At 33.6% G+C, this 27,164-nt stretch overlaps 2 protein-coding genes across 2 annotated transcripts in view; both read left to right on the plus strand.

Annotated features, from left to right (window-relative positions):
* Positions 1-22,566, plus strand: part of LOC127974368 (thrombospondin type-1 domain-containing protein 7A-like) — a 225,442-nt gene extending 202,876 nt beyond the window's left edge. The window contains exons 16-30 of the mRNA XM_052577577.1: positions 1,430-1,435; positions 2,210-2,343; positions 2,424-2,577; positions 3,776-3,917; positions 5,267-5,382; positions 8,330-8,447; positions 10,392-10,537; positions 11,681-11,855; positions 12,949-13,122; positions 14,293-14,373; positions 14,953-15,035; positions 16,101-16,314; positions 16,701-16,788; positions 16,926-17,177; positions 19,125-22,566. Coding sequence (XP_052433537.1) covers positions 1,430-1,435; positions 2,210-2,343; positions 2,424-2,577; positions 3,776-3,917; positions 5,267-5,382; positions 8,330-8,447; positions 10,392-10,537; positions 11,681-11,855; positions 12,949-13,122; positions 14,293-14,373; positions 14,953-15,035; positions 16,101-16,314; positions 16,701-16,788; positions 16,926-17,067 — 1,773 coding nt within the window. The 3' untranslated portion in view covers positions 17,068-17,177; positions 19,125-22,566. The remainder of the gene's footprint in view (positions 1-1,429; positions 1,436-2,209; positions 2,344-2,423; positions 2,578-3,775; positions 3,918-5,266; positions 5,383-8,329; positions 8,448-10,391; positions 10,538-11,680; positions 11,856-12,948; positions 13,123-14,292; positions 14,374-14,952; positions 15,036-16,100; positions 16,315-16,700; positions 16,789-16,925; positions 17,178-19,124) is intronic.
* Positions 22,567-26,085: 3,519 nt separating this feature from the next.
* LOC127975399 (neurexophilin-1-like) lies at positions 26,086-26,999 on the plus strand. Its single transcript, XM_052579442.1, has one exon. The coding sequence runs from the start codon at positions 26,086-26,088 to the stop codon at positions 26,773-26,775; it is 690 nt and encodes a 229-aa protein (XP_052435402.1). The 3' UTR covers positions 26,776-26,999.
* Positions 27,000-27,164: the final 165 nt, after the last annotated feature.

Here is a 27,164-nt window from a genome sequence, read left to right on the forward strand (position 1 = left end):
TAGAGTTTTTCATTGACACTCAAATAACACTAAAAGATACACATCATATGCAAATGATGTATTAAATAGTGAATTTTTATTTGGATTAAACAACTGTATTTAAAAAAATGTTGTGTGTTCTGTTGTTGGATGTAATAATGGACATAGCAGTTGTCATTTACTCCCGACATTTGAGCCACTGAAGACGCAGAGGAGTATGTTTTTTTTTTTTTTTTTTTAAGGATTGCACCCCCAATTTACCAAAATGCATTTATGTTTGCGTGAATCATTCATAATCCAGCTTGACTTTCAGAAGTAGTGAGTGTAAGTTTTTTTATGAATCTTTGCAAATAGCTTTTCCTAATAACATGCTAGTTAGCGAGTTAATTAAAGTCTCATGAGAACATCTCATCACTCCATGGAATAGAGGGGCGGGGTCAGCAGAGCTCATTAGCATTTAAAGGAACATGGACTTAAAATGACTTGCTTAAAACAAAATTGATTTTGACAAGGTAAAAAGGGTTTTTGTTTTACACTACCATTTAGCAAAAAAATTTAGCAAAGTATCTTATAGACTTTTCATTAAGACTCTGAAGAATCATATCAACTTGTGGAAAATGGCCATCCGATGACCCCTTTAAAATCATTTATCTTTCCTCATCCCCCATTTTGGATGGGTGTAGTTTGGATAGAGTGTATTGTAATGCACTGTGGGATTGCCAGAGGATACATGAAGTTCTACCTTAAAATTTGTCCAAAAGAAGGTATCAGCAGGCAAGCATGCTGATTTGACATTGCTTAAGGCATAGGAGCACACCTGTGATATCTTAAAATACTGCCTACATAGGCAGTTCACTAGGCTTTGGAACGAGTACAAAGTCTCCCTCAATTTCTGGAACCATTGACTCTGATCATTCAGTGAAAATCACATGCTTAAAATCCAAGTGAATCTTAAATTATTCAGAGGTACTTGTCTTTTCATCTCTATTTTTATTTTATGTATTTTCTTTACTGAGATTTACTAGAAATATATGACACCGCATCAACGTGTTTCTGAGATCTTTGCTCCTGTCAAATATGTATCCTTGATATTAGTTTAATCTTAGTGCTTTAGTGCTTTTTTATATTATTTAAGAGTTGATTAGGGGGGAGGTCATTTAGTATTACATTAAACAAATTTGAACATGTCTAGAGAAAGAAATTACACAGCCTTCTGTACTTTGTCCATGAGACATCAAAACTTTACCTATTTATTTTCATTATATCATAAATCTCTGGTCTTGTGAACTGTATTTCATGTTGAGTTTAAACAATGGCATTTCTTAAAAAGAAACCACAATAAGAAGTGCATTTTTAACTGAACATGATGTTTTATGGTGCTTTGGTCTCTAGACGCAGATGTTCTAATGACATTTTTCTCCCACTCTCCAATAACGCTGCTCGGCCACAGGCACAGGTAAAAACACTTTCTTCTCATTTTTTTCTGTTTTTCTTTGTTTTCTTTATTTATTTTTACATTTCTCATTCCAAAGTTGATTTAAATTTTTTAAAGACCACATTAAAGATATGGCACTGGCAACTGGTGCACTTGAATCAATAATGTTTTTTATTTTAGCATTTATTTATTTAAAAAATATATATATCTGTTGAATGAATATCCTGATTGTATTTCATTTCCTTTTTATTTATTTTCATCTTTGATTTGTTTATTTATTTTTTGTATTCATTTAGCTTTTTATTTCTTTTAATGTGTATTTATTTATTTATGACCATCTGTTGAATTAATATTCCATTGGGTTTATTTTTTTTTATTTTCCCAATTCTTTCAGTATATATAAAATTATTTCAGTTTAGTTATTGATCTAATTGACATTATGTTGACTTAATATTCTAGTGTTTTTGTTTTGATTTGTAATATTATTAATTAATTGATTTATTTTTATTAACTTTAATTGATTTATGTGTATATATATACATATTTTTAATATACTAAAAAAATCACAGAAATCAGGTTGTTAAACTGCTTTTATATATCTCCCAAATTTTAGTAGCACCAAAAACTGCAATTATTCATATTAAATGTAGTAGGTTTATGTAGAATAGGAAATAAAGCATATATTTAGTTTGACCTTTCACTGAACATGTTATACTCCTTATTCTCAAAAGCGTCTCATCTGTTTCAGTGAGAGGTGTTGGATAGTGTGTGAGTGTATATGGTCTGGTGTTGCAGGTGTATGAGGTGGTCCCGTGCGTCAGTGACTGCAGTCAGTATGTCTGGGTAGCTGAACCCTGGAGCGTGTGGAAGGTCAGTAACGTGGATCTGAAGGAGAACTGTGGCGAGGGCGTTCAGACCAGAAGAGTCAGGTGAGTGTCAGAGATGTCTTTCCTTACATTACTCTACTGTTACTGACATCACACTATGCTCATCTCTGATGGTCCTGCAGGTGTATGTTGAACACAGTGGACGGTCCCTCTGATGCGGTGGAGGACTATCTGTGTGATCCAGAGGAGATGCCGCAGGGCACGAGGGAGAGCCGTCTGCCCTGTCCCGAGGACTGTGTGCTGTCCGACTGGAGCCCCTGGACCCCATGTGACCTGGTCAGGATTATCACTAATTCATTTTAATCCTGTTCACACTAGGGTTGCATCTCCACATTGATTTGATTTCTGTAATATTTCACTTCTTCTTTGAAAAGACCCTAGTAATGTCACAATTGAGAGGAGATCTCAGCAATGTCTCAGTGCATCAGATTTGCCAAGAGAGCAAAGTCTTCAATCAAAAGATCTCAGTATAAACTCAAACATTTCTCAGAACAAACAACTTGGCTACCATACACTATATGTATGTATGATATCTTTTTAGCATTATGTGCAATATTTAGAATTGGCGTTTATTTTTACATTTTCAAGACTCACATTTTTGTTTAGGTTTTAGTATTTTTGTTATTTGCTTTTGTCATTTTTCTTAGTTTTAAGTTTGTTTAGAGTTATTTTTATTTTTATTTAGTTTTAGGAATTTTAATAGTTACTAAACAACTTACAACAGTTTATTTCTGTTAGTTGTGAAGGCAATATTTCTAAGTTTTCCATCTGATTTTTTTTCCCACTTCAGCTTCACAAACCTAAACTTATTTTTAGTAATTTAGTAAGTTAGTTATTTGTTTTTGTAATTTTTTTTTATTCTTTTTTTTAATTTATATTTAATTCAGTTATTTCAGTTTTAGTAGTTTTTGTTGTTTTTTTCCGGGGGAAAATATTTTATTAAGCTAGTTACTGTAATTTTTGTGAGTATTGTATTTATCTTTAATTCATTTTAGTTTAATTTATTATATAAATGTATTTATTTAGTTAAAATTTAAGCTTTAATGATTTAAATACATTATTTCTTCTAGTTTCAAGTTAACGTTTTTAATAAAATATTTATATTTTATTCCAGCTTTATTTAAATCCCCAAAATAATAGCAACACTGATTATCAATAACAACACTGATTCATTTTTTTATTTTTATAATTTCTTTATTTTCCTAATCTTCTGAGACATCTGAGAAATCCCTTAAACCCCTTGACTATTCTGAGCAATAACATTTTTGGCTTCTGCTAACAGGGACATCATTTTATCCTGGGCTGATATTATATTTCAGTTAGAGCCAACTTGCATTAAGGCATAAATAGTGGCATAAAAAATGAGAGCAGGTCACTTGTTAGACATTAAGTGAGCAGCTTGAGGAGAAATATGAGAGAATTATGAGCTCACTAACGTGAATGAACAGCAGTCTGTTTTATTGGCCTCTTAAAGCCGTGTTCTGGAAGAGGAGATCGAGAGAGGACGGCGTTTGCACTGCGTCTGCCTAAAGAGGGAGAGGACTGTCCAGTTAGCATGCAGACCGAGCCCTGTCTCCTGAACCACAACTGCTTTCACTACAGCTACAACATCACTGGTGAGGAGACCGAACTGCACAGTGTTTCCCCAAACAGGTTTGCTTCATTTGAGGAAAAAATAGAATTGAATGCAAATAAATAAAGAAAAATAAGTAAATATGTAAAAAATAATAATTATAATAAAAAATAAATAAAAAATCCAGGTTTCCTGTGCTTGTTTGTAGGCTGCACAATTTGGCTAACATTTTGGCTTACACTTTATAACAACATGGCTTTCAAATAATAATAATAATATTAATAATAATAATAATAATTTAAAATGTGGTTATTATTAATTGTAGTTTTAAAAAGCAGCATGCATGGCCAATAATAATAATAATAATAATAATAATTAAAAATGTGGTTATTATTAATTGTAGTTTTAAAAAGCAGCATGCATGGCCAATAATCATAATAATTAAAAATGTTGTTATTATTATTTTTGGTTTAAGAAAACAGCACACATGGCTAATAATAATAATAATAATAATAATAATAATAATAATAATAAAAATTAGTATTATTATCCTTATTATTATGTAATAATTTCGTTTTTGTTATTATTGGCCAAACTCTGCAGCACTAAAACAAGGGCAATTAATATATATATATATATATATATATATATATATATATATATATATATATATATAGGCCATGTGCAACCTTACAAACCTTACAAATTAATTGATTAATCGATGATTATTATTACTACTACTGCTTATTAAAATATAAAACCAGAAATATTAGTATTGTAATATTTCACTGTAAAAAAAAAAAAACAGGTATTTAAGAAAAATAACAATTATAATAGTTTTATATTTGACATTACATTAAAATGGTAAAATAGTCATATTTATTTGTGGCTTAATTTCCCAAATGGTTTGCCCACCTATATCCTCTCTAAAGTTAATGGGACATTAACGATCCAAACCAATAAATGAAATCAGTATTTTTACCTCATAAAACATCCTGTTTCTCTCTAAAAATACACCACAGTACTGCAGTAAAGTTGGTTGTGAATGCCGTTTCTTGCTGACTTGAACACTTTCGTCCTTCTCTTTGGCTGCCTGCTGTTTTTTAGTTCTTGTAGTCTGGGCACTTCCTTTTCTCTTACTGTTTTGAGCTAGCGTTCACATGAATGAATCATTCAAGAGTTTGGATCATTACTGGAGCTGCTTCCTCCATCTGCTCAGACTTCATTCACGATTGCCCTCCAACAGCGTCAAAGTGAAGCGCAGCGGTGGAGACGGTGTCCTCAAACCATCCGCTCACGAGGACGCAAGCAACCTCTGACCTAGACGTGTAGTTTAATGAGAGCCCGCAGGGTGACATCTCTGTGTGTGTGTGTGTGTGTGTGTTCACTTAGACTGGAGCACCTGCCAATTAAGTGCCAGCGCTGTGTGTGGAATCGGTCTCAAGACGAGGATGCTGGACTGCGTTAGAAGTGACGGCAAATCTGTTGACCTCAAATACTGCGAGGAGGTTTGTGCATTTATGTACAGACACTGCCTTTTGTGAATATTATTACTATCTTCTCAGTAGAAGTAGCGTAGCTAGAGTTGTCTTTTCCAGTACCAACAAGAGAATAGCGTTAAAGTTTTAGGAACGTTTGGGTTTTGCACTTTGATTCTGTGTTAATGAAAAGCTTCATGACTCTTATAACCCTCAGTGTCTGCTTTATTTTATGTTGTTAAGCAAAAACCTGTGCAATGTTAATATATATATATATATGCAAATATTATAATATAATAATTATATATAGATATAAACACACACATACACACACACACACACACACACACACATATATATATATATATATATATACAGTATTGTTCAAAATAATAGCAGTACAATGTGACTAACCAGAATAATCAAGGTTTTTCGTATATTTTTTATTGCTACGTGGCAAACAAGTTACCAGTAGGTTCAGTAGATTGTCAGAAAACAAACAAGACCCAGCATTCATGATATGCACGCTCTTAAGGCTGTGCAATTGGGCAATTAGTTGAAAGGGGTGTGTTCAAAAAAATAGCAGTGTCTACCTTTGACTGTACAAACTCAAAACTATTTTGTACAAACATTTTTTTTTTTCTGGGATTTAGCAATCCTGTGAATCACTAAACTAATATTTAGTTGTATGACCACAGTTTTTTAAAACTGCTTGACATCTGTGTGGCATGGAGTCAACCAACTTGTGGCACCTCTCAGCTGTTATTCCACTCCATGATTCTTTAACAACATTCCACAATTCATTCACATTTCTTGGTTTTGCTTCAGAAACAGCATTTTTGATATCACCCCACAAGTTCTCAATTGGATTAAGGTCTGGAGATTGGGCTGGCCACTCCATAACATTAATTTTGTTGGTTTGGAACCAAGACTTTGCACGTTTACTAGTGTGTTTTGGGTCATTGTCTTGTTGAAACAACCATTTCAAGGGCATGTCCTCTTCAGCATAGGGCAACATGACCTCTTCAAGTATTTTAACATATGCAAACTGATCCATGATCCCTGGTATGCGATAAATAGGCCCAACACCATAGTAGGAGAAACATGCCCATATCATGATGCTTGCACCTCCATGCTTCACTGTCTTCACTGTGTACTGTGGCTTGAATTCAGAGTTTGGGGGTCGTCTCACAAACTGCCTGTGGCCCTTGGACCCAAAAAGAACAATTTTACTCTCATCAGTCCACAAAATGTTCCTCCATTTCTCTTTAGGCCAGTTGATGTGTTCTTTGGCAAATTGTAACCTCTTCTGCACATGCCTTTTTTTTAACAGAGGGACTTTGCGGGGGATTCCTGAAAATAGATTAGCTTCACACAGACGTCTTCTAACTGTCACAGTACTTACAGGTAACTCCAGACTGTCTTTGATCATCCTGGAGGTGATCATTGGCTGAGCCTTTGCCATTCTGGTTATTCTTCTATCCATTTTGATGGTTGTCTTCCGTTTTCTTCCACGTCTCTCTGGTTTTGCTCTCCATTTTAAGGCATTGGAGATCATTTTAGCTGAGCAGCCTATCATTTTTTGCACCTCTTTATAGGTTTTCCCCTCTCTAATCAACTTTTTAATCAAAGTACGCTGTTATTCTGAACAATGTCTTGAACGACCCATTTTCCTCAGCTTTCAAATGCATGTTCAACAAGTGTTGGCTTCATCCTTAAATAGGGGCCACCTGATTCACACCTGTTTCTTCACAAAATTGATGACCACAGTGATTGAATGCCACACTGCTATTTTTTTGAACACACCCCTTTCAACTAATTCAACTAATTGCCCAATTGCACAGCCTTAAGAGCGTGCATATCATGAATGCTGGGTCTCATTTGTTTTCTGAGAATCTACTGAACCTACTGGTAACTTGTTTGCCACGTAGCAATAAAAAAATATACGAAAAACCTTGATTATTCTGGTTAGTCACATCGTACTGCTATTATTTTGAACAATACTGTATATATATATATATATATATATATATATATATATATATATATATATATATATACTAAATTGTGTATATAACATTAGGTAATACAATTCAAATGTTTTGGTTCAGGAAGATTATTTCCTTGTTTTTGAAATAAGTCTCTTTTGCTCATAAGACTAAGTGTTAATTGTTAATTTGATCACAAGTACAGTAAAAATAAAAATTATATATATCGCTGCATTTTAAATGTAAAACTATATTTTAAAATGTATTCTGCTAAGTTTTCAGCATTATTACATCATTCTTCAGTGTCACATGATCCTTCAGAAATCATGCTAATATGCTGATTTGCACAATCTGAAAACAGTTGTGCTTAATATTGTAGTGGAAGCTGTTTTTTCTGGATTATTTTATGAATAGATGGTTCAAAAGATCAGCATTTATGTGAAATATAATTTTTTATGTAACTTAAAAATGTCTCTGCTGTCACTTTTGATCAATTGAATGTATCTTTGATGAATAAAAGTTTCAGTTTATATCAAACAAATTAATCTTACTGACCCAAAACTTGTAAACAGTATATTCCTCAAAAAATACTGAATGCCTTGTAGCTAGCACTGATAAAACATAAAAAATTAAGAAAATGTAATAAAATGTTTCAGTCTCTTTAAAAAGTTAAGAAAATGTAATAAAATATGTCTTAATCAGTTATGATCTACTAATATAAATTTGAGATCAAGTTGAAAAGAAACAAGGTTATCTTTATAAACTGTAGGTTAATGTGAAAAGAGATGGCGAAAGATCAGTCAAATTCCGACAGCTCTGGTCATTTTAATTGGACCCTGTGGGCGATAAATCACATGCATGGCATATTAACCCTGTAACCCAGTTTTCAACCAACCCACTTTATATCAGGGTTACAAACCTCTCTAGTGTAGAACACAACTACTAAAAAAAAAAAACGAAATTTCATGAATGCTTATTTCATTCCACAGCTGCGCTTAGAGAAGAAATGGCAGATGAATGCTTCCTGTACAGTGGAGTGTCCAGTCAACTGCCAGCTCTCTGATTGGTCAGCATGGTCCGACTGCTCACAGACCTGTGGTCTTGAAGGTAAAGCCAACAAAATGACTTCTTACTGCTGTATTAAATGTATTGGTAATTGTAAGCTACACACATTCAAAAGGTTGGGGACAGTTCGATTTTTTTAAGCCTGATTTTATTTGACCAAAATACATAAAAACCAGTAATATTATGAAGTAATATTCTTATTTACAATAAGCGTTTTCTATGTTAATATATGTTAACATTCCTGTGATGCAGAGCTGAATTTAAATTTTCCAGCGTCACATGATCCTTTAGAAATCATTCTAATCTACACCAATTTGCCACTCAAGACGAATTTATAATAATAATAATTATTATTATTATCAATGTTCAAATAATATATATTTTTTGTGGAAACCACAACCACATGTTTTTTTTTTTTTTTTTTTTTGGATTGTTAATGAATAGAAAGTTCAAAATAACAGATTTTATTTGAAATAGAAATATTTTGTTATATTATAAATATCTGTCTTTAATTTAATGCATCCGAGCTGAATACAATTATAAAAATAAAAAAAAAGCCCAATAAATTGAACACAAAATTGGAAAACACAAACACTGTAGCAAGCTCAAAATAAAAATGTCGGACTTAAGTGGAACTTTAAAGTAAAGAGAAGCAAAGCAAAACAATGTCTTGGTGTCGTTGGTGCCATGCTCACCTGTTTGACGCTAGTTAAGTATGTACAGTAGGCTGTAAATTTGAGCATGCAGAAAAAGAGAAAAAAGGAAGCATAGAAGAATGGAGCTAGAATTCGGAAACAGGAGATGAAATGGTGGACTTTGAGAAGGTACTGTTCGACAAAAACAGATGGAGGCAGCGCTAGATAGAAACTGACAGTCTGCCTGCCAAACACTTCCAAGATAAGGCAGAAAAAGCAGAGCGAGACAGAAGGCGGTGCATTGTGTGCAGTTCTATGCTAAACACATGTGGGATGAGCTAGAGAGTTATCTGAGACTGCCGTGCCTTGAGCTAGACACTGAAAGATGAGTGAGTGTGTGTGTGTGTGTGTGTGTGTGTATGTGTGTGTGTGTGTGTGTGTGTGTGTGTGTGTGTGTGTGTGTGTGTGCCCAAGCAGAGCACCAAATCTGTCAAAAACAGGATCAGGTCATATTTCACTCTGAAAAATCTCAACTGTTGTGACTTTATTTTTCACTCTCGTAATGTTCACTATCATTCAAAAGTTTGGGGTCTGCAATTTTTTTATTTTTTTTTGGAAAGAAATTAATCATTTTATTCATGCAAGGATACAACACATTCATCAAAAGTCACAGTAATGGCATGTATAATGTCTATTTCAAATAAATGTTGCTCTTTTGAACTTTTCAATTTATCCAAAAACCTTGAAAAAAAAGTATCATGATTCTACAAAAACGTATGAAGCAGCACAACTTGTTTTCCACATTGATAACAAGAGAAAAAGTTTCTTGAGCAGAAAATCAGCATATTAAAAAGATTTGTGAAGGATGATGTGACACCGAAGACTGGAGTAATGATGCTGAAAATTCAGCTTTGATCACAGGAATAAATTGCATTTTTTAATATATTCAAATAGCAAACTGTTTAGTTTTTTTTATTGTAATAATATTTCAAAATATCAAAATTTTTACTGCATTTTTGTTGACAGGGCCTTCTATTAAAACATTTTTTTTTTTTACCTCAAACCTTTGCTTGTTAGTGTGAAAAATCTCTTCTAAAAGTATTGCAAAAAAAAATAAATAAAAAAAAAATAATAATATATATATATATATATATATATATATATATAATATTTTTTTTTTTTGCAATGATATAATTGTGAAGTATTTTTAACAACATAAAAAGTCATATTAGCATATTCTTACTGTGGTATAGAAAAGGATTTTTGAGGTCAGCTATATCTTTAGATGGTGTTGCTCTCTGTGGAACTGAAGCTCAAACTCAATTCTCTGTCTTATGTCTCACTTCCTCAGGGAAGATGTATCGCAGACGGACGGTGGTTGAGGCGTCTCAGGGGGACGGCAGGCCGTGTCCGTCTCAGATGGAGCAGTGGAAGCCGTGTCCTGTGAGACCCTGCTACAGATGGCAGTACGGCCCGTGGTCCGAGTGCCGTGTCGAGGTCTTTCTCAGTTCTTATAGATCAAACGGCTGAATGTAAATTCACAGATCCGAGGTCATCAAATCTGAACCTAAGCACTGCAAGATGAAAATGCATTCACATTCAAAGAAAAAAATCTATGTTTTGTGAACTAGCAAAGGTTCTAGGTCAAGACCATATTTCACCATTCATAAATAATAATAAAAAACATTTAATTGTCAAAGTCAAACAATCCACACTAAGGTTTATAATAGTACCACGTTCATAGGTGATTTTTATTTTATAAAATATACAGTAAAACTATACAATTGGGAAATAATGTTACTATTTAAAATAACAGTTTTCTATTTGAATATATTTTAAAATGTCATTTATTCCTGTGATGCACAGCTGTATTTTCAGCATCATTGCCCCATTCTTCAGTGTCACATGATCCTTCAGAAATCATTCTAGTATACAGATTTACTGCTCAACAAAAATCTATTATTACTATCAATGTTAAAAACAGTTGTGCTGTTTAATATGTTTGTGGAAATTATCATTTTTTTTCAGGATTCATTGAAGAATATAAGGTTCAGAAGATTAATATTTTTGATAGAAATTAATATAAATACACTGTAAAAAAAAAATTCTAATTGAATTTATGCAATTTTATTCACAAATTAGTTTTTTTTTTTTTTTTTTTTTTTTACATTGCATTAAAATGATATTAATGCCCTTTTTAAACAATATAATGCACCATTGCTCAATTAAATTTTACTTAAAAAAACTTTTGAACAGTTGTGTACATCCCTAATCTGTGACAAGTTTATCATCTAATCTTTTGCTTTAGTTTCTATATTCTACTAATCTCCATTGTGACTCATGAAATTGAAAGGTTTTAGTATTTATTGAACTGTATTGTACAGCAGAACAATGGTTGGAGCGAAACACCTCAGTCGCCCAACGGCACACGCTCTGAATACGTTAACGACCCGCGCTGGAACTCCTCGCTCTTCCAACACCTTGTTTTCCAATCTCGCTGTCAACCTCGTCTTCTCTTCTATTATTCTCTCTGATCCTCCTCCGGTTCAATCCTGCTTTTGATCTTTGGATTTAGGAAGTGTTTATGACTGCTCGGCGCTCATATCTGAACGTGTGTGTATATGTGTGTGTGTGTTGTAGGAGGTGGTGTGTGGGGTGGGCCTGCGTTTCCGGAACCTGTCGTGCTTTGTATCAGACGGCTCTGTCGATGGGAAGAGCAGCACTGTAGAGGAAGAGCTCTGTGCTGGACTGGAGCAGGCCGTCGATGGAGATAAGAATATTGTTCTGGAGGAGACCTGCACCTTACCCTGCCCTGGTAACAGACTCTTATTGGGACATACAGCATAAAATACTAAGAAAAAAACAGTACCCAAGAATGGCAACACTATAGATTTGTTGGTTTTATTTTGAATATAAAGTCCATGTAATATTGAATGAATGCACTACCAGTTAAAAGAATTTTAGCAGTAATTTTCTTTTAAGGAAGTCTCTTCTGCTCACCAAGCCTGCATTGATTTGGTCCACAGAAAAAGTATATTTTTACTATTTAAAAATAACTTTTCTATTTTAATATATGTATAAAAAAATGTAATATAGTCCTGTCATTTCAATACTGAATTTTTAGCAGCCCAACCCTGAAATCTCAATTTACTCCTTTTGTATATTGGATATTGCTGGCAAACGATTTATCACGAGTTATCCCATCCAAAATAAAAACAATTGTTTACATGATATATGTGTGTGTACTGTGTATATTTATTACGTATATATAAATACAAACACATGCATGTACATATTTAAGAAAAAAATGTGTTTATATAATATAATATAAATTCTATAAATATATACATGTAAATGCATGTAAATATTTCCGAAATATATACACTGTATTTGTGTGATTTTATATATACATATTAAATATACACATTACACACACATATATATATATTATGTAAACAAAAACTTTTATTTTGGATGCGATTAATCTTGATGAATCGTTTGACAGTACTAATATATATATGTGTGTGTATATATATATATATATATATATATATATATACACACACACACACACACACAATATAGATATCAATATAGAATTATTCTATAATATATAATCTAAAATATTTTTCCTTTAATAGCTTCAATGTAATTCCCAGCACGTTATATATATATATATATATATATATATATATATATATATATATATATATATATATATATATATATATATATATATATAATTCTATTGTAGATAACATTCTTAAAATGGTAGATATGTCTACATTTGACCTACTTTAAATTATAAGTGAATTATTACATGTCAATTAGAGTTTTACAGCTTCTCCAATGCTTCTGTTGTTCTCATGCTGAAGTGAGCTGGTTATCTCTGGTGTTGATCTGGTCAGGTGACTGTTACCTGATGGAGTGGTCCGACTGGAGCCCGTGTCAGAGTGTGTGTGTGAAGGGCCAGCGTCTGGACTTCACTCCGGTGCAGGTCCGTTCACGTGCCGTCATCGCTCAGGAGCCGGAGAACATCGCTCAGTGTCCCGATCTGGAGTGGCAGACCCGGCCCTGCAGCAGTGAGACACATGCTCATCTCTCTCATTGGAATAAACACTCTGCTCTACTTTTGATTTTATTCAACATGAAGAATTGTATTAATTCAACATTTTAGAACACACATCATTTGTTTTATAGTGGCATCATCTTCACTTGTTTGGAATACTTTTAAAAATAGTACTTGTTATGGAAATAATATACTCTTTGATGTAATCTTTCAGGATACTTAATTGCATGTTAATTGTAATAACATGATTATAGTCTAAATTTAAATGAAATGCAATTATTTGAATGTAAGAGTTTTTTTGATCCATGTAAGTAGAATCTAAGTACATCTCTGTATCTAATTTCATAATTACATGAAGCATTTATGCAAAACTAAAATATACTTTAATGTAATTTCTATTTAAATTTGTCATGCATTTAAGTATATTTATAATTACAATATTTATAATGTTGTAATTTAGTACATTAAAAATGTTAAGTTTAAATGTAATATCAAAGAACAGACAGTTAATATTAAAATCAAGTACTGCTTAAAGCACGACAAGACAATTAAAACATAAGAATTTACAGCACATACTTCGTAATATGTACTGTGCATAAATGTGTTGAGAAATATAGTCATGAAAGTGCCTTTTATTGCAGTAATATTATATTATCTGAAGTACAGTTTTCAAAAATATACTTTTAAGATTTAAAGTTGCACTATAAGTGCACGTTAAATACAATTAAGCAAACTTCTTTTTCACAAGGGCATGCATATATTTATGTCCATGTATTTAGGAATTATACATGAAATACAGTTGATTTGTTACAAATGCAAATGCATGCTCTTTTAAAGGGATGGTTAACCCAAAAATGAAAAAAGTGTTGTCATTTTTCACAATATACTTGTTGCAAACCTGTTATTTTCTTCGGTCAAATACAAAAGAAGATATTTTGAAGAATATTGGCAACCAAACAGTTGACGGTATACATAGACTTTCATAGTATTATTTTTTTATACTTTGGCCACCGTCAACCATGCACTTGATTCACATTTTGTTCCATCTTAATATATATATATATTTTTTAAACAAGATTGTATGAAAACACCCTTATCGAGTCTCTCTACAGCTGTCTAAAAGTGTACAGCCGCAGAATGTATATTTACTCAAATCAATAATTACTTATTGATTTCCATCTAGATGGGGAGTGTTATGAGTACCAGTGGATGGGCAATCCTCAGCTGATCTGGTGTCAGCGCTCGGATGGAATAAACGTCACAGGTGCTGTACTACACCGCTTCACATCTGTTTCTTTACGTCACATGAATAAGCAGCCAGTGAGGAATAACAGATACCAGTACAAACCATCAGAGCCACTTTGCTAATGGGTCATTAAAAATTTTTACAGACCTATTATGCATCAATCAATTTCAAGATTTCAGGTTAAAATATGTATGCATGTACAGTATAAAACAATGGGTACATCTTAGGTTCTGTTGCTATTTTGCCACTTTTAAATGCCTTTTTGCCTTCACGAGGTCATATTTACTGTAATAGTCCTGTGGTGTGACAAATGAATTTTTGTAGCTTCTGAATAAATGAGCTCATGAAAGCTGCATGCATAATAATTTAAAAAACGAATTAGGTGAGCTCTCTTTTAAATACAGTGTTTTTAGATGGTGTATATTATCATCACGCACTACAGAACATATGATACACACAGAATGCAGTATATAGTGTAATATGTATATTGTGCAAAAGATGCCCTTTTTCTAGCATATGTATGCACATTTCTAAATGTCCTAAGCCGAGTTGTTGTCAAAAGCTTGAAAATGATCTCTACCCTGTTATTTCTTCCAGGTGGATGCCCTCCAGCGCTACTGCCAGGGACGGACCAGTCATGTGATCCACCTTGTGACAAACCACAGTCATTTTGCTCAGAGGTAAGACACAAGAGGATTGTGGGATTACTGCAGTTCTGAGCCTGAAAGTCTGTAACTACAGACAGTTGCTACAGCTGCAATTATCATAATGAATGCAACAGAAAATCATGGTCATAAGCTGTACTTTTGTTTTTATTTTTGGATGCAACTGCTCTATATTTCTGAAGCATGCTCAATTAGTTTATGTGTTTGCAAGACCCATTTTAATCAGCTTAAGAAAAGAAGTGCATACAAAGTCATAGCTGTACAAATACTTTTAGTTGATTTTTTAAGCATGCATTTTTTGGGGGATAATTTTACACACAACCCCTTGCACATTAAAAAAAAAAAAATGTGCGAATGTTCTCTATTTTTCACTAGGGTTGGGTTATAACATTTATTTTCAGATATTTTTGTAATCCAAACCAGAAGTTAACATCACACTGGTTCCTTTAACCAAAACCCAGCATTATTTTTCCACTGGCTTTTGGATTATTGCAGAATATTATCTCTGTGACCACTAGCAAAGGTTTATGAATCTTACACGTTTTGTTCATCAAGCTGATCTTCACAAATGAGCACAACTTTTATGATTGTGAAGTCTGAATTCAATCAGCAGAAGTAAAGAGCTAAAGTTAGGCTATAAATGAACTACACCACAGTTGCACAACTTCATCGACTCCACCATTAATTAAGCTTCAACGGCTACTTCTGTTTTTGCTTAAAAAAAGTACCATGTTGGAAAGTTTGCAAGAGCGTGGTTATCAGTGCAGCGACGCTGTAAAATCAGCTAATGAGTAGATGAGTTTATCTGTTCAGTGTGATGACATTTAATGTAGTCACATTCAGCAACAAAAATAGACATGCCGTATTACTGATATATTTTATGCCATAGATTAATATGAGCTTGTGTTAACCACAGACCTTATTTCAGGTGCATTTAACCAAAAACCACTGATAAAAACATTGACCTTTTAAGAACAGAGAGTGCAGAAATATTTTTGTTTTAGGACTGAACTGGGTCACAAGCTTTGAGAGGAAGCAGAAAGCGTGACGGTATTTAAGTGCCTTTGCTGCCCCCTGCAGGAGGGTGTATGTATGTGCGAGGAGGGCTATACAGAGGTGCTGACGGCTGAGGGGATGCTGGAGCAGTGTACACCCATCCCTGTGCTCGAAATCCCCACCGCAGGGGACAAAAAATCTGATGTGAAGACCAGCCGGGCGGTCAACCCCACCCTGCCCTCCACTGTACAGCCTGGACGTGTCGGGCGCACCTGGTACCTGCAACCCTTTGGAGCAGGTAAACGTTACATTTTCGATTTCTTTAGTCCCGTTTCTCTTAAACATGTATTTTATGTAATTGTGCTGAAAGGTCTAAAAAGTTATATTACTCTGCAAAAACTTTTTAAATAATTTTTAACACGGTTTTATTGAATGACAATTGTGTTTTTATTGAAGTTTGTTTTTTGTCATGGAAAACAAAACAATTTTTATTTTATTTTATTTTTTGCACTGAATTCTGAGTTTACATATTGCAATTCAGGTTTTTTTTCCCACCACAAAATAAAAAAAAAAGTACTATAATTGCCAGAACTCAGAGTTAGTTATATGAAATTTCTCTTTTGTAGTCTTTTGCGTTAAGATACCAACCAACTTAATATAGTTTTGCATTTTTGACATCTTTAGATGGAAAGCTGAAGACGTGGGTGTATGGCGTGGCGGCAGGTGTTTTTGTCCTCCTGGTATTTATAGTGTCAATGATTTACCTCGCATGGTAAGAAAGACAACCCTTTCCATTCGCTTCATCATCACTCGTTTTATTTTCTCATTCACTCCATGCATTCGTTTGTTTCTGTTTTTCTTTAACTCGTATCCCACCCTCATCCATGCCTCCCTCACCTTCATGAGCAGCAGTTACTGTGCCATGCGGCGGTCTCTCGGGACGCCAGATTCTGCCAACGGTACGGTGGTATGGATGGGCCAAGATGCCCATGAGCTGACCTACACCTGCCCTGAGTGCCAGCAGCCGGGTCAAGAGTCAAGAGCCAGTTAAAGGCTGGAGAAACAGGCTCCTGATGTCCTAACATCTCAGCCGCCTCTGCCTCGTGCCTCCTCCTCAGTCTGTGCCTTACGTTCTGATGCTAAATGCATCAAGCTGCCCGGGTAGGCTGCTTATTTATGGTTTACTGGTTTAGAAAAGGGTTTAACAAAATATCTTCAAATCCTAGTGAGCTGAATTGGTTCCTACTGCCTACATACTGCCTTCTAAGCATGGTTATTATCAGTAGCTAAAACTACAATTATTAACAGTCAGTTACTCAAAAGTAGTGTTAATTTATATAAAACAAAAATATTTGGTGACAACTTTTTTTTTCTTTCCGATTGTAAAGACAACTCTGACATTAAACACTGACTATATCAACATGCAACATAGTTGACAAAAAAAAAAAAAGCACGAGAAGACAAAATGTACCATATATGTTACAAAAAAACCCCTCTATATATCCATATATAGACACATTTTCATTATTGTGGTTGCCAGATTGTTAGCAATCTTGTTTGCTTTGCTAACAATTTTGTAGTTGTGATCTATGTTTATGGATTATGTATTATGGATTGGACTATGTTTGTGTTATTGTGGTATTATAGACTATGTTTGTAGTATGTATTATGGATTTTTAAAGTGGAAGCTCTGACAAGGGGATTTAACCATCTGGCAAAGACAATAATGAAAATGTGTGTGTGTGTGTTTATATATTTATATATATGCTTGACTATAAATATTGTAATTATTATTTGGAATTTTGCTGCTTTAGCTTTTAATAGAAGCTTTGAATTTGACTAGTTTTCTTAATGTGGACTGAAGAGAGTTTTAATTTATATGATAACTGAATAAATCAGGAGAGTAGATGAGGTAAATTTAACCATGTGTAGGAGTTGACTTCACTTTATTTGTGCTTGTAGGTGAAAAACATTTTTCATATAATTTCTCAAATGACAACAATTATGATCGGTAGTCACAATTGTGATTTTTTATAAAAATAATTGTGATTATCTGTTGAACCATTTTGCAACATGACAAAAATATGACATTTTCCTTGACAAAAACTGGACTAAAATTCTTAGACTTTAACCTGTTGAAACTTGACTAAATAAAAAAACAGGATAGGTTGACTTAATATATTTGACACAGAGCTAAAATGAAGACTTAATCTAAAACAAAATTAACACTGCTCAAAATAAATGTTAACTGAAATTTAAAAAAATAAAATAAAAATGTCTTATTTCTGCTATAGTTGTAACATTTCTTATTTTCATTTAGTTTCATTTAGTTTGTTGGAATATTAAAATAACTAAAACTAAATAAAATAAACCTTTATAAACACATGTTAAGCACAGATACAACAAAATATAATTCTTTTTAACTAAAATTAAAATGAAAACAAAATATAAAAAAATGTAATTTAAATGAAATAGTTAAATAATAGCATAAATAGTAATATAATAAAATGTATAGTATATCAGTGAAAGTCCACAAATTGCCTACTTTTTAATTCTAGTAAACTATTTTTATCTTGATTCATAATCAACATTTCACCCACTTTGTCTGTCATTATTATATTCCGGAATGATTTTGGGGATTGCATTCTTTCTCTGTGATGGATACATTTGAATTATGCCCAAATGAGGTGTATCAATAGGCAGCATTATCATGTTTCCTACATTTTGGAACAGACTTTGCATCTATTATGCCTGAAAATGTTTCCTGTGGGGGCAGCTCACTAGGTTTTGGAGCAGCAACTTTTTTTATGATTATATGTTGCAATAATGCTGTAAACAAATTAGGCCAGTGCAGTCTTTAATGAAGTCCAACTGCTTTACACGTCATTTTGCACCTATCATATTTCATCATAAGTCATTACTGATCATCATAATTTTTCATTGTCTTTTTTTTTCTCACATATTTCATGATTTCATTTTCATATAATTTGTCATAACATGCATATGCATATATAATATATACTGTGTTTGTGTAATATAAAATGTGTAAGATAAACTACACACTGCAAGGTTTTGAGAGTGACAACCGCATCATTCCTTTTTCCTCAGCAAAAAGCCAAAGAAACCTCAGCGAAGACAAAATAATAATCGATTGAAATCCCTGACCCTGGCATACGACGGAGATGTGGACATGTAGCCCTTCTCAGAAAACTAACATCATGAAAAATATCAGCAGCAAATGGTTGAATCTCATGAAAACATGTCCAGGTCACATTATACCCCTAATTCGAATTCGAAAAATTAAGTAATTATGTTTTGCATAAATGAAACAAAGCCTATTTTATCACCTGTGTACATTATCATATTATGGAAATGACTTTATTGCATTATTAATGAAAATTAATCACTTTTTTCTTAAATTCCTTTACTGAACAATTTACTTTCAGTGTTTTTGTAATTCTCAGTATTGTCAATGGTGATTCTCTTTTTTTTATATACGTACAGTATATATTTTTATATATATATAAATTAAAGACAATATAATAAAAAGCATGATGTATAAATACTTATTTAGTGAAATATATTAAAATCTGAGAGTTTTTGCGTTACAATAAATTACAATAAATTAAATGTGCTTAATTGTCATTAAAATAAAACAATGCAAATAGTGCTTAGGCTTGATTTTTTGTTTATGAAAAATATAATTTCTTAACTTTTTGCCATTTGATTTTGGGGTGAAGTGACCCATGCTTGAGATACAACCAAATACTCCTCCTCCAAAAAAAAAAAAAAAAAATGCCTAACCATCTCAAATACTGGACCCTAAATGCTTGAATCCAACATAGAGGAAGAAGAAACATCCAAAAGCCGCAAGCAAAACCGTCATACTTTATTTTTACTTCATGTTCTTGTTCTGGAAGAGCCTTTACACACATCTTCACACGCTGTGAGATCATGCCTTTGTTTATATTCAGTTCCTTACAAGTATTTGTTAATTATGCAACTGCGGTCTACCATACGACGGGTCAGGACCTTATCGGAACAACTTTCTTCCGACTTGTGCTTCCCAGCTGAGAGGATTCATTATTTGGAAGGGGCTATTGAACAGACAATGCCAAAACATACAACACACACAGTAGAGAACATGTAAGGAAACTTGGGATCTTCAGATATCATGGACGACATTTGCTCAAAGAAGATGCAGCCTTTCTATGGAAGGTGAAAACAAGACAAATCATATTCTCCTGGAAGTCCCACTCTGATTCCAGGTGTTATTTTGCACTATATTAGTGCAGCAAGGAAAGCATTCGCCATTGAACCATTGATGTCTCAGAAGCAACGATTTTTCAAGGCAAGCGAATATGAATCTGGAGCACATCAGTGAGACGGGATAAATGAAAAAGTGTACAAAAATAAATCTCAGAGTGGGACTCTTTAAAGACTTCATGTCCTTTTTGTTTTCACTCATTTGTGCATTGTATAGTTTCTATGATGTGTCTTTTCTGCTCAACAGACTATAAATATGTATTTTTTGTTATAGCTTTCCATTCAGACATTTTTATAATAATTGTTTGATGTACAGTTGTCGAGGAAAAGTGGTTGTGACTTTTGATTGGGGGGGTTAATGCCCCATTTTCAGTGTCTGGTATGATGTACGTGTCAAGACAATGGGTCTCATGGGAAGACTGATAGTTTCTGCCTTATTATTGATGAAAAAAGTTTTGTTACTAATTGTTGCCAATTCTCACAGGACAGTGTATATGCAAAATACAATGGCCCTACAAAGTATTTGGACATGCAAGATAAACTTTAATATGTCCGGAGGTAACTGCATTAGATGGGGAGCTGGTTGCATTTCTAAATACCGGAAATTATTAATGTTCACTTCCATTTACGGTTTTCGCATATGCATTTTCTACCAATAGTGCGAAATGCTATACTAAACTTTACTGATGGTGTTTTTTGCACGACCGACACTTGAGTGCAAGACAAAACGCTTCTTATGAGCAGCTTCATTTTAGTGAATCAAAATCATTTGGCGCGTCCAGTGTAGTCAGATTCCCCAACGAATGACTCTTATGAACCGGTTCTTTTTAGTGAATCAAAAACATATGACGTATCCAGTGTAGTTCAGTTCCTGAATGAATTACTCTTATGAATCAGCATTTTATACTGAATCAGAAACAAATAATGCAACCAGTGCAGTCCGATTCCGGAGCACCTGACTCGTATGAACCAGTTCTTTTTAGTGAAGCAAAAATGTGCAATGTCTCCAGTGTAGTCCATTTCCCAAACAAATGAATCTTATTTTTTTAATTCACTAAAAAGAACCAGATCATAAGATTCATTTGTTTGGGAATTGGGCTACACTGGATGTGATTCACTAAAAAGAACTGGTTCATATGACACATCAAGTGTTAACTATTTCTGAACAAATTACCTTTATGATCTCGTATTTTACACTGAATTAAAAACATACAATGTGTTCAGTTTAGTCTAATTCCCGAACTATACATAACTCTTATCAACTGGTATTTTATACTGCATCAGAAATATACAACACGAACAATGTGAGTCCGATTCCTGAACGACTCTTTTGAACAGTTACTATTTAATATATCAGTATCATTAATTAAGCAGCTTATGTCTGTGTTATTTAAAACTTGTGAAAGTATTATATAAAACTTAAATGAATGAAAAGTGGTACTACTGTATACACAAACACAGACACACACAAGTCATCAAAAATGCAAATATATGTACTTTTGATATTGTTATCTAATGCAAAGTCCTCCATGCATAAAGTGTGGTTTAAGTGTTCAAATACTTTCTGGGCTCATTGTACATGTGTAGTTGGATCTGATATCAGATAATTATATATGTATATAATTGTGTAATATTATGACATCATAAGTATGAGCTGTCTCACGCATTTGCAACAAACTTACAAAGCCATCAAACAGTAAATCGTTTTTTATTATTCAGCAGATTAAGCAGTATTCAATTTATATATCCATAAATTATTTTCAAATGATCATACATTACAGATACATTGAAAAAGAAAGAAAAAGAAAATATAGTGTGTATGTCATGAAATTTGATTTATTTTGAATTTTTAAGACCTGTTATATATATATATTTAAAAAAACAGCGTGAATATGATACTCCTAAGATGTGATAGTCTATGAATCCTGCTGAAATCTTCCATTCAGATAGTAGTAATATAGAAGATGCTTTTAATCGGTCAAATCTCCTCATTTTCCCTTGATTCATTTACGCTGCTACATTAGAGTCGTTTCACCCGGCCGTCCTGCTAGCAGCTGGTGAAATTAATGTTTACCTTTAGTTTTATTTGTAAATAACAATGAGTATTGAATCATATTCATTTCTTTTCTATTGCACAGACATGTTAAGTACATTGCAAAGTGGTCTCGCTGATCTTTGTTAATTATGGTCATGTTGTAAAGTACCAAGATCTTTTTTTGTACAGCTTGTTTTCTGATGAACTACAGGTAATAAACACTGGTGTATTAAACATGTATGAATGATATTTCTTGTCTTATCTCCATATTTTGGGAATATGAATGTCTTTGATTTTTATCCACTATATGGAGTCAGTTATGACTCTATTAAAGAAAATCATAGGATTGGTTGTGTTGACATTCATAGGCGTTCCTCCCTCATGCGAGCGAGCGTCTGTCAGTGTCAGGTGGAGCTGAGTGACCATGTGTTCACGGCGCAGAGCAGAGAAGAGAAGAGCCTTGCATCAGGACGATCAGCTTCCCCCGAACTTCACTGAATCCCATTGAGGATTTCACCGAGATCAGAACAGCTGTGAGGAAAGTTCAAGAGTCGGAAACCTTCTAAATGATGATGATTGCGAGCAGTTTGATGTGTCTCGTGATACTCCTATCCAGTAATGATGTAAGTGCATTTTCATTTTATCACAAATTCTTATATTTATCTTTGCTGTGGGGGTTGAGCTTGCTCTTTGATGTGTTTGACTGTATGATATTCAGCACCACAGACAGCGACAGGCAGTCAACTCAGATCCTTCAGGAATGTACTTGATTTCTATTGGAATTTAGAACCGATCCTAATGGCATCAATTACAAGTCCTGTAAGAATCAAGATGTGGTCAAAGGCTGAAACAAAGTTTATGAGAGCTTTATAAAATATGGATTATATGGAGAATATGTGAGCACTGGTATTTTGTTAATATCAAATGCTGAAATTTAACATGGAATTTCTACAACTTTTTATGCTATTGCAATGACTTATTACTAAAGGCAGTCACACTGGGGATTGTGGGTGTGAAATAATGTCTTTGAAAATAAGAAATTTCACTAGTAATTCCTTCAAAATTCACTAAATTGCTCCAAAATGTTTTTTGTTTTTTTTTGTATATTGTATTTTGTTCTACTGTACAGTAACAGTTAAAATATTATTGTAAAATGTTATAAATGTTATTTATTTGATAAAAACTAACATTAATTGGAATAGTTTTTATGTTATGGAATGTTTACATAATTACTAGATTAGGATCCTTTAGAGCTGATTCTAAATTAAAAAATAAAATCCAACAGGAATTCTCGACATTTTTTACATTCACCTTCTTCGATTTTCATAAAATGCTACTAAATGTAATAAACAGTAACAAAGAAGCAGCAAGTTACACACTGAATTAAATGTAACATTTTAAACTCATAAAGATAGTATTTTTGTAAAACAGTCTCATCTTTTTATTTTCATCTTTTAAAAAGTTTAAGAAATGTTATAGTGCAACAGTCCAACTGAATCCTAAAATCTCCATAAAACTGTCAAATTAGACCAGTCTGATCTATAGAAACCAGTTAAACCAGCAAACCACCTTACATTTCTTTAACTTGAGCTTGAAAAAAAGCCCTCCTATTAATATAATAATCAATAATGGTGGATCTTGATTGAATCACAAGACACAAGAGCATGCAGATACATGTTGCTGTCTTTAGTTTAGTTTCTGTCAGCAATACTTTAGTAATTTAATGGTTGGTTAAGAATATCATATGAAGGAACATGCAGTATTGGTCATCAATGTTCAACTTGCTATTTGGAAACTGTGCTTTTTTGTTGTCAATATTGGTAAAAATCGTCAGCAATTATATCCATCATGTTTTCAGATTAAACAATATTTTGTGAATAAGAATGTGTGAACTATTGCAGTCTCATGTATTGCACTTCAAACTGCAATTTATCATTCATAATGCTTTTAGAGATATTCTCCAGTATTAATCAGAGCATGCAGGACTTCTCATCCTATACTGTTAATAATGCAACATTCCAGCATTGTGAGCTGAAGAACCAGAAGAAGTTTTTTGTTTTTAACGTCTGTCTCTCCATTCCTGCCTCTTTCTCTCTCTCTATAAGGTCCAGCTCACACCTCAGACTGAAGATCGATTTGTCTCTAACTGAAATAAGAGGCAACGTGGTGCTCGAGCCTCAAAAGGATTATTGCTTTTTTATATAAATATATAAGTGTGACTGTAAGTGTCTGACCCCTGGAGATTAAGATCCAATATACGAATTCTGTGAAAAGAGCTATTGAGTTGATGTCGTAAGTTTCGATTTTTGGGGGTTTCCTTTTTTTTTTTACCTGGACATGTTCAATGGAAATGCTCCCGTGTTGCAGTAACTTTGCCTTCATCCGATTACAGTGCTGTTTATGTTTTTAACCATGATCAATGGAGTTAAATCACGACATGCTGATTTATTCACTAATATTCTCAACGCAATCATAGATTCTTTTTCAAGTTTAGAAGAGCGCTGGTTCAGGGATAGTATCTCCCTGTGGGAATGTTTCAGATGAGTTACAGTATGTCATGATTTCATCCTTGCAGGTGAATTTCATTCCTCTTTTGACTGACTGACTGACTGCACTGTACAGAATGAAAACGTACAGGTCTTTCTACCTGATCAGATCCTTAGAACTGCTTACAGCGTAATCATAATCAGTGTTCTATTCTATTTAATTTAATTATATTCTATTTAATTTGATATATTAATATATATATATATATATATATATATATATATATATATATATATATATATATATATATATATATATATATATATATATATATACACAATATAAAATATTATATATTTAACATATTTAAACACTACTGTTATTTACTTATGTTTACCTGTGAGCCAATTTTAAAAGTTCCCTTTATATAAAAAAAGTATTGTTTTCAAATGTGTCACTGTTTTTATTCATCATTCTAAAAAAGAATCTTTCAAATCAATGATTGCTGCACAAGTTCCATTCTGTTTACTTGGCATTCAATCATACATAATCATACTTTTTTTCAAAATGAAGCTGCTGTCATTCAAATGCATTACCTTGTCTGGCTGCTTTGAACCATGTTTATGAATGTTACAACTCCATAAATTTCCATTTGGGGAAACGAACTCTGAGCTGGGAACACCTTGATCTTATTTATAGCTGGAGTGTGATGGCAGTGTGGAGCTGCTGGAGACCTAATCCATTAAACCAGCTTCCTGTAAATCTGCCATCGGAAAGCCGTAATCCTGCCCGGAGCTGTTTGGAAAAACTGTCAGTCTTCAAATGAAGTTAATTATGTTTTACAGCATTCTGGCACTACAGCAGCATGTCTGACTGTATTGTGTATCATAAAAAAAAAGTAATTCTGAAATGTAAATGAGGCAATTGAGATGAAAGGTTTTTGTTTTATCTTCCTAAATTATCTCATTAACTCATCACTGCAGGGGGCTGGATTTAGATGCTGTTTGTTTTTTTCTGTGCTTGTCACCTCTGTACTGAACATGTTTGTCATGATCTATCTATCTATCTATCTATCTGTCTGTCTGTCTGTCTGTCTATTCATGTAGATATAATGACAGATTTGCTGTCAAATCATTTCAAGTAAAGTCAAGCAGATCATTTCCTTCTGATATGGTGTTATTTTCATGATCTTTTGGTGTAAAACAACCTTGTTGTCTCATTTTGTTGTCTCAGGTCAGATATGCCAAAGGAAATAGTTCTCTGACAGCAAGGTCTCTGCAAATGGACAGGTCTAAGAACACAATGAAGTATCCATGTGCTGATTCAGACCCATTGCCCATATCAACTCCCGATGTCCGTGATGCTGACCAAGATCTCCTGTCTGACAAACTCAAGCCATGTCCCAATCAAGAGCTGTGGGACTGGGCTCCAAACCAGACCGAGACACACCCGTCCGCCCAACAATCCAGGAAACGGGTCACGGTGAATAGAGGCAAAGCTAAGAAGATGTTCGGCTGGGGAGATTTCCAGTGCAAAGTAAAGTCCACAAGCCTCGATCTGCTCATCACTGGGAAGATCGTAGATCATGGCAATGGGACATTCAGCGTTTATTTCCGATACAACACCACAGGAGGTGGAAATGTGTCCGTAGGGCTGGTTCCTCCAAGCAAAGAGGTGGAATTTGATGCAGTGGCCCAAACCATTCTGCACTCGGTGGAGTCGAGGATGTTTAACTGCAGGGTGGAGCATGAGAGGGTGGAGAGAGGTACCAAAAGCACACGCTGCTGGTATGACCCGTCTCATATCTGCGACCAGGATCAGACTCACAGTCATGTTTCTTGGCTCTGCTCAAAACCGTTCAAAGTCATCTGTGTCTACATATACTTCTATAGCTTGGACTACAAACTGGTGCAGAAAGTCTGTCCAGACTTTAATTACCACAGCGAGTCTCCATACTTACCTTTTGGATGATAATTTTGTCTCATAATAAAAGACAAATTAGTATGTGTTTATTCTAAGATAACCGGGCAGGTTTCCATTTTGAACTGGAATAGGAAAAGTTCACTAATCGGACAATCTGTCATGATTTACTTATCAGCTGATTCTGATTCATAGTAATAGTCTGTAGTAATAATCTGTTACCTTTTGATTGTGGTTGGCATGAGTGTTACACAAGGGACTTCTAGTTTGGAAGACATTTTCATGCAACTGACATCACAAAACAAGTGTCAGTGAAAATGCATACAAAATCCATATTGCAACTGCATATATATTCTGCATGTATATTCATTTAAGATTGTAACGCTATTTTGAGGAGATAAATATGACTAATTTCATTATATACTAATGCATTATTTATT

The sequence above is a fragment of the Carassius gibelio genome, chromosome B16, assembly GCF_023724105.1.
Source record: "Carassius gibelio isolate Cgi1373 ecotype wild population from Czech Republic chromosome B16, carGib1.2-hapl.c, whole genome shotgun sequence".
NCBI classification, from domain to species: domain Eukaryota; kingdom Metazoa; phylum Chordata; class Actinopteri; order Cypriniformes; family Cyprinidae; genus Carassius; species Carassius gibelio.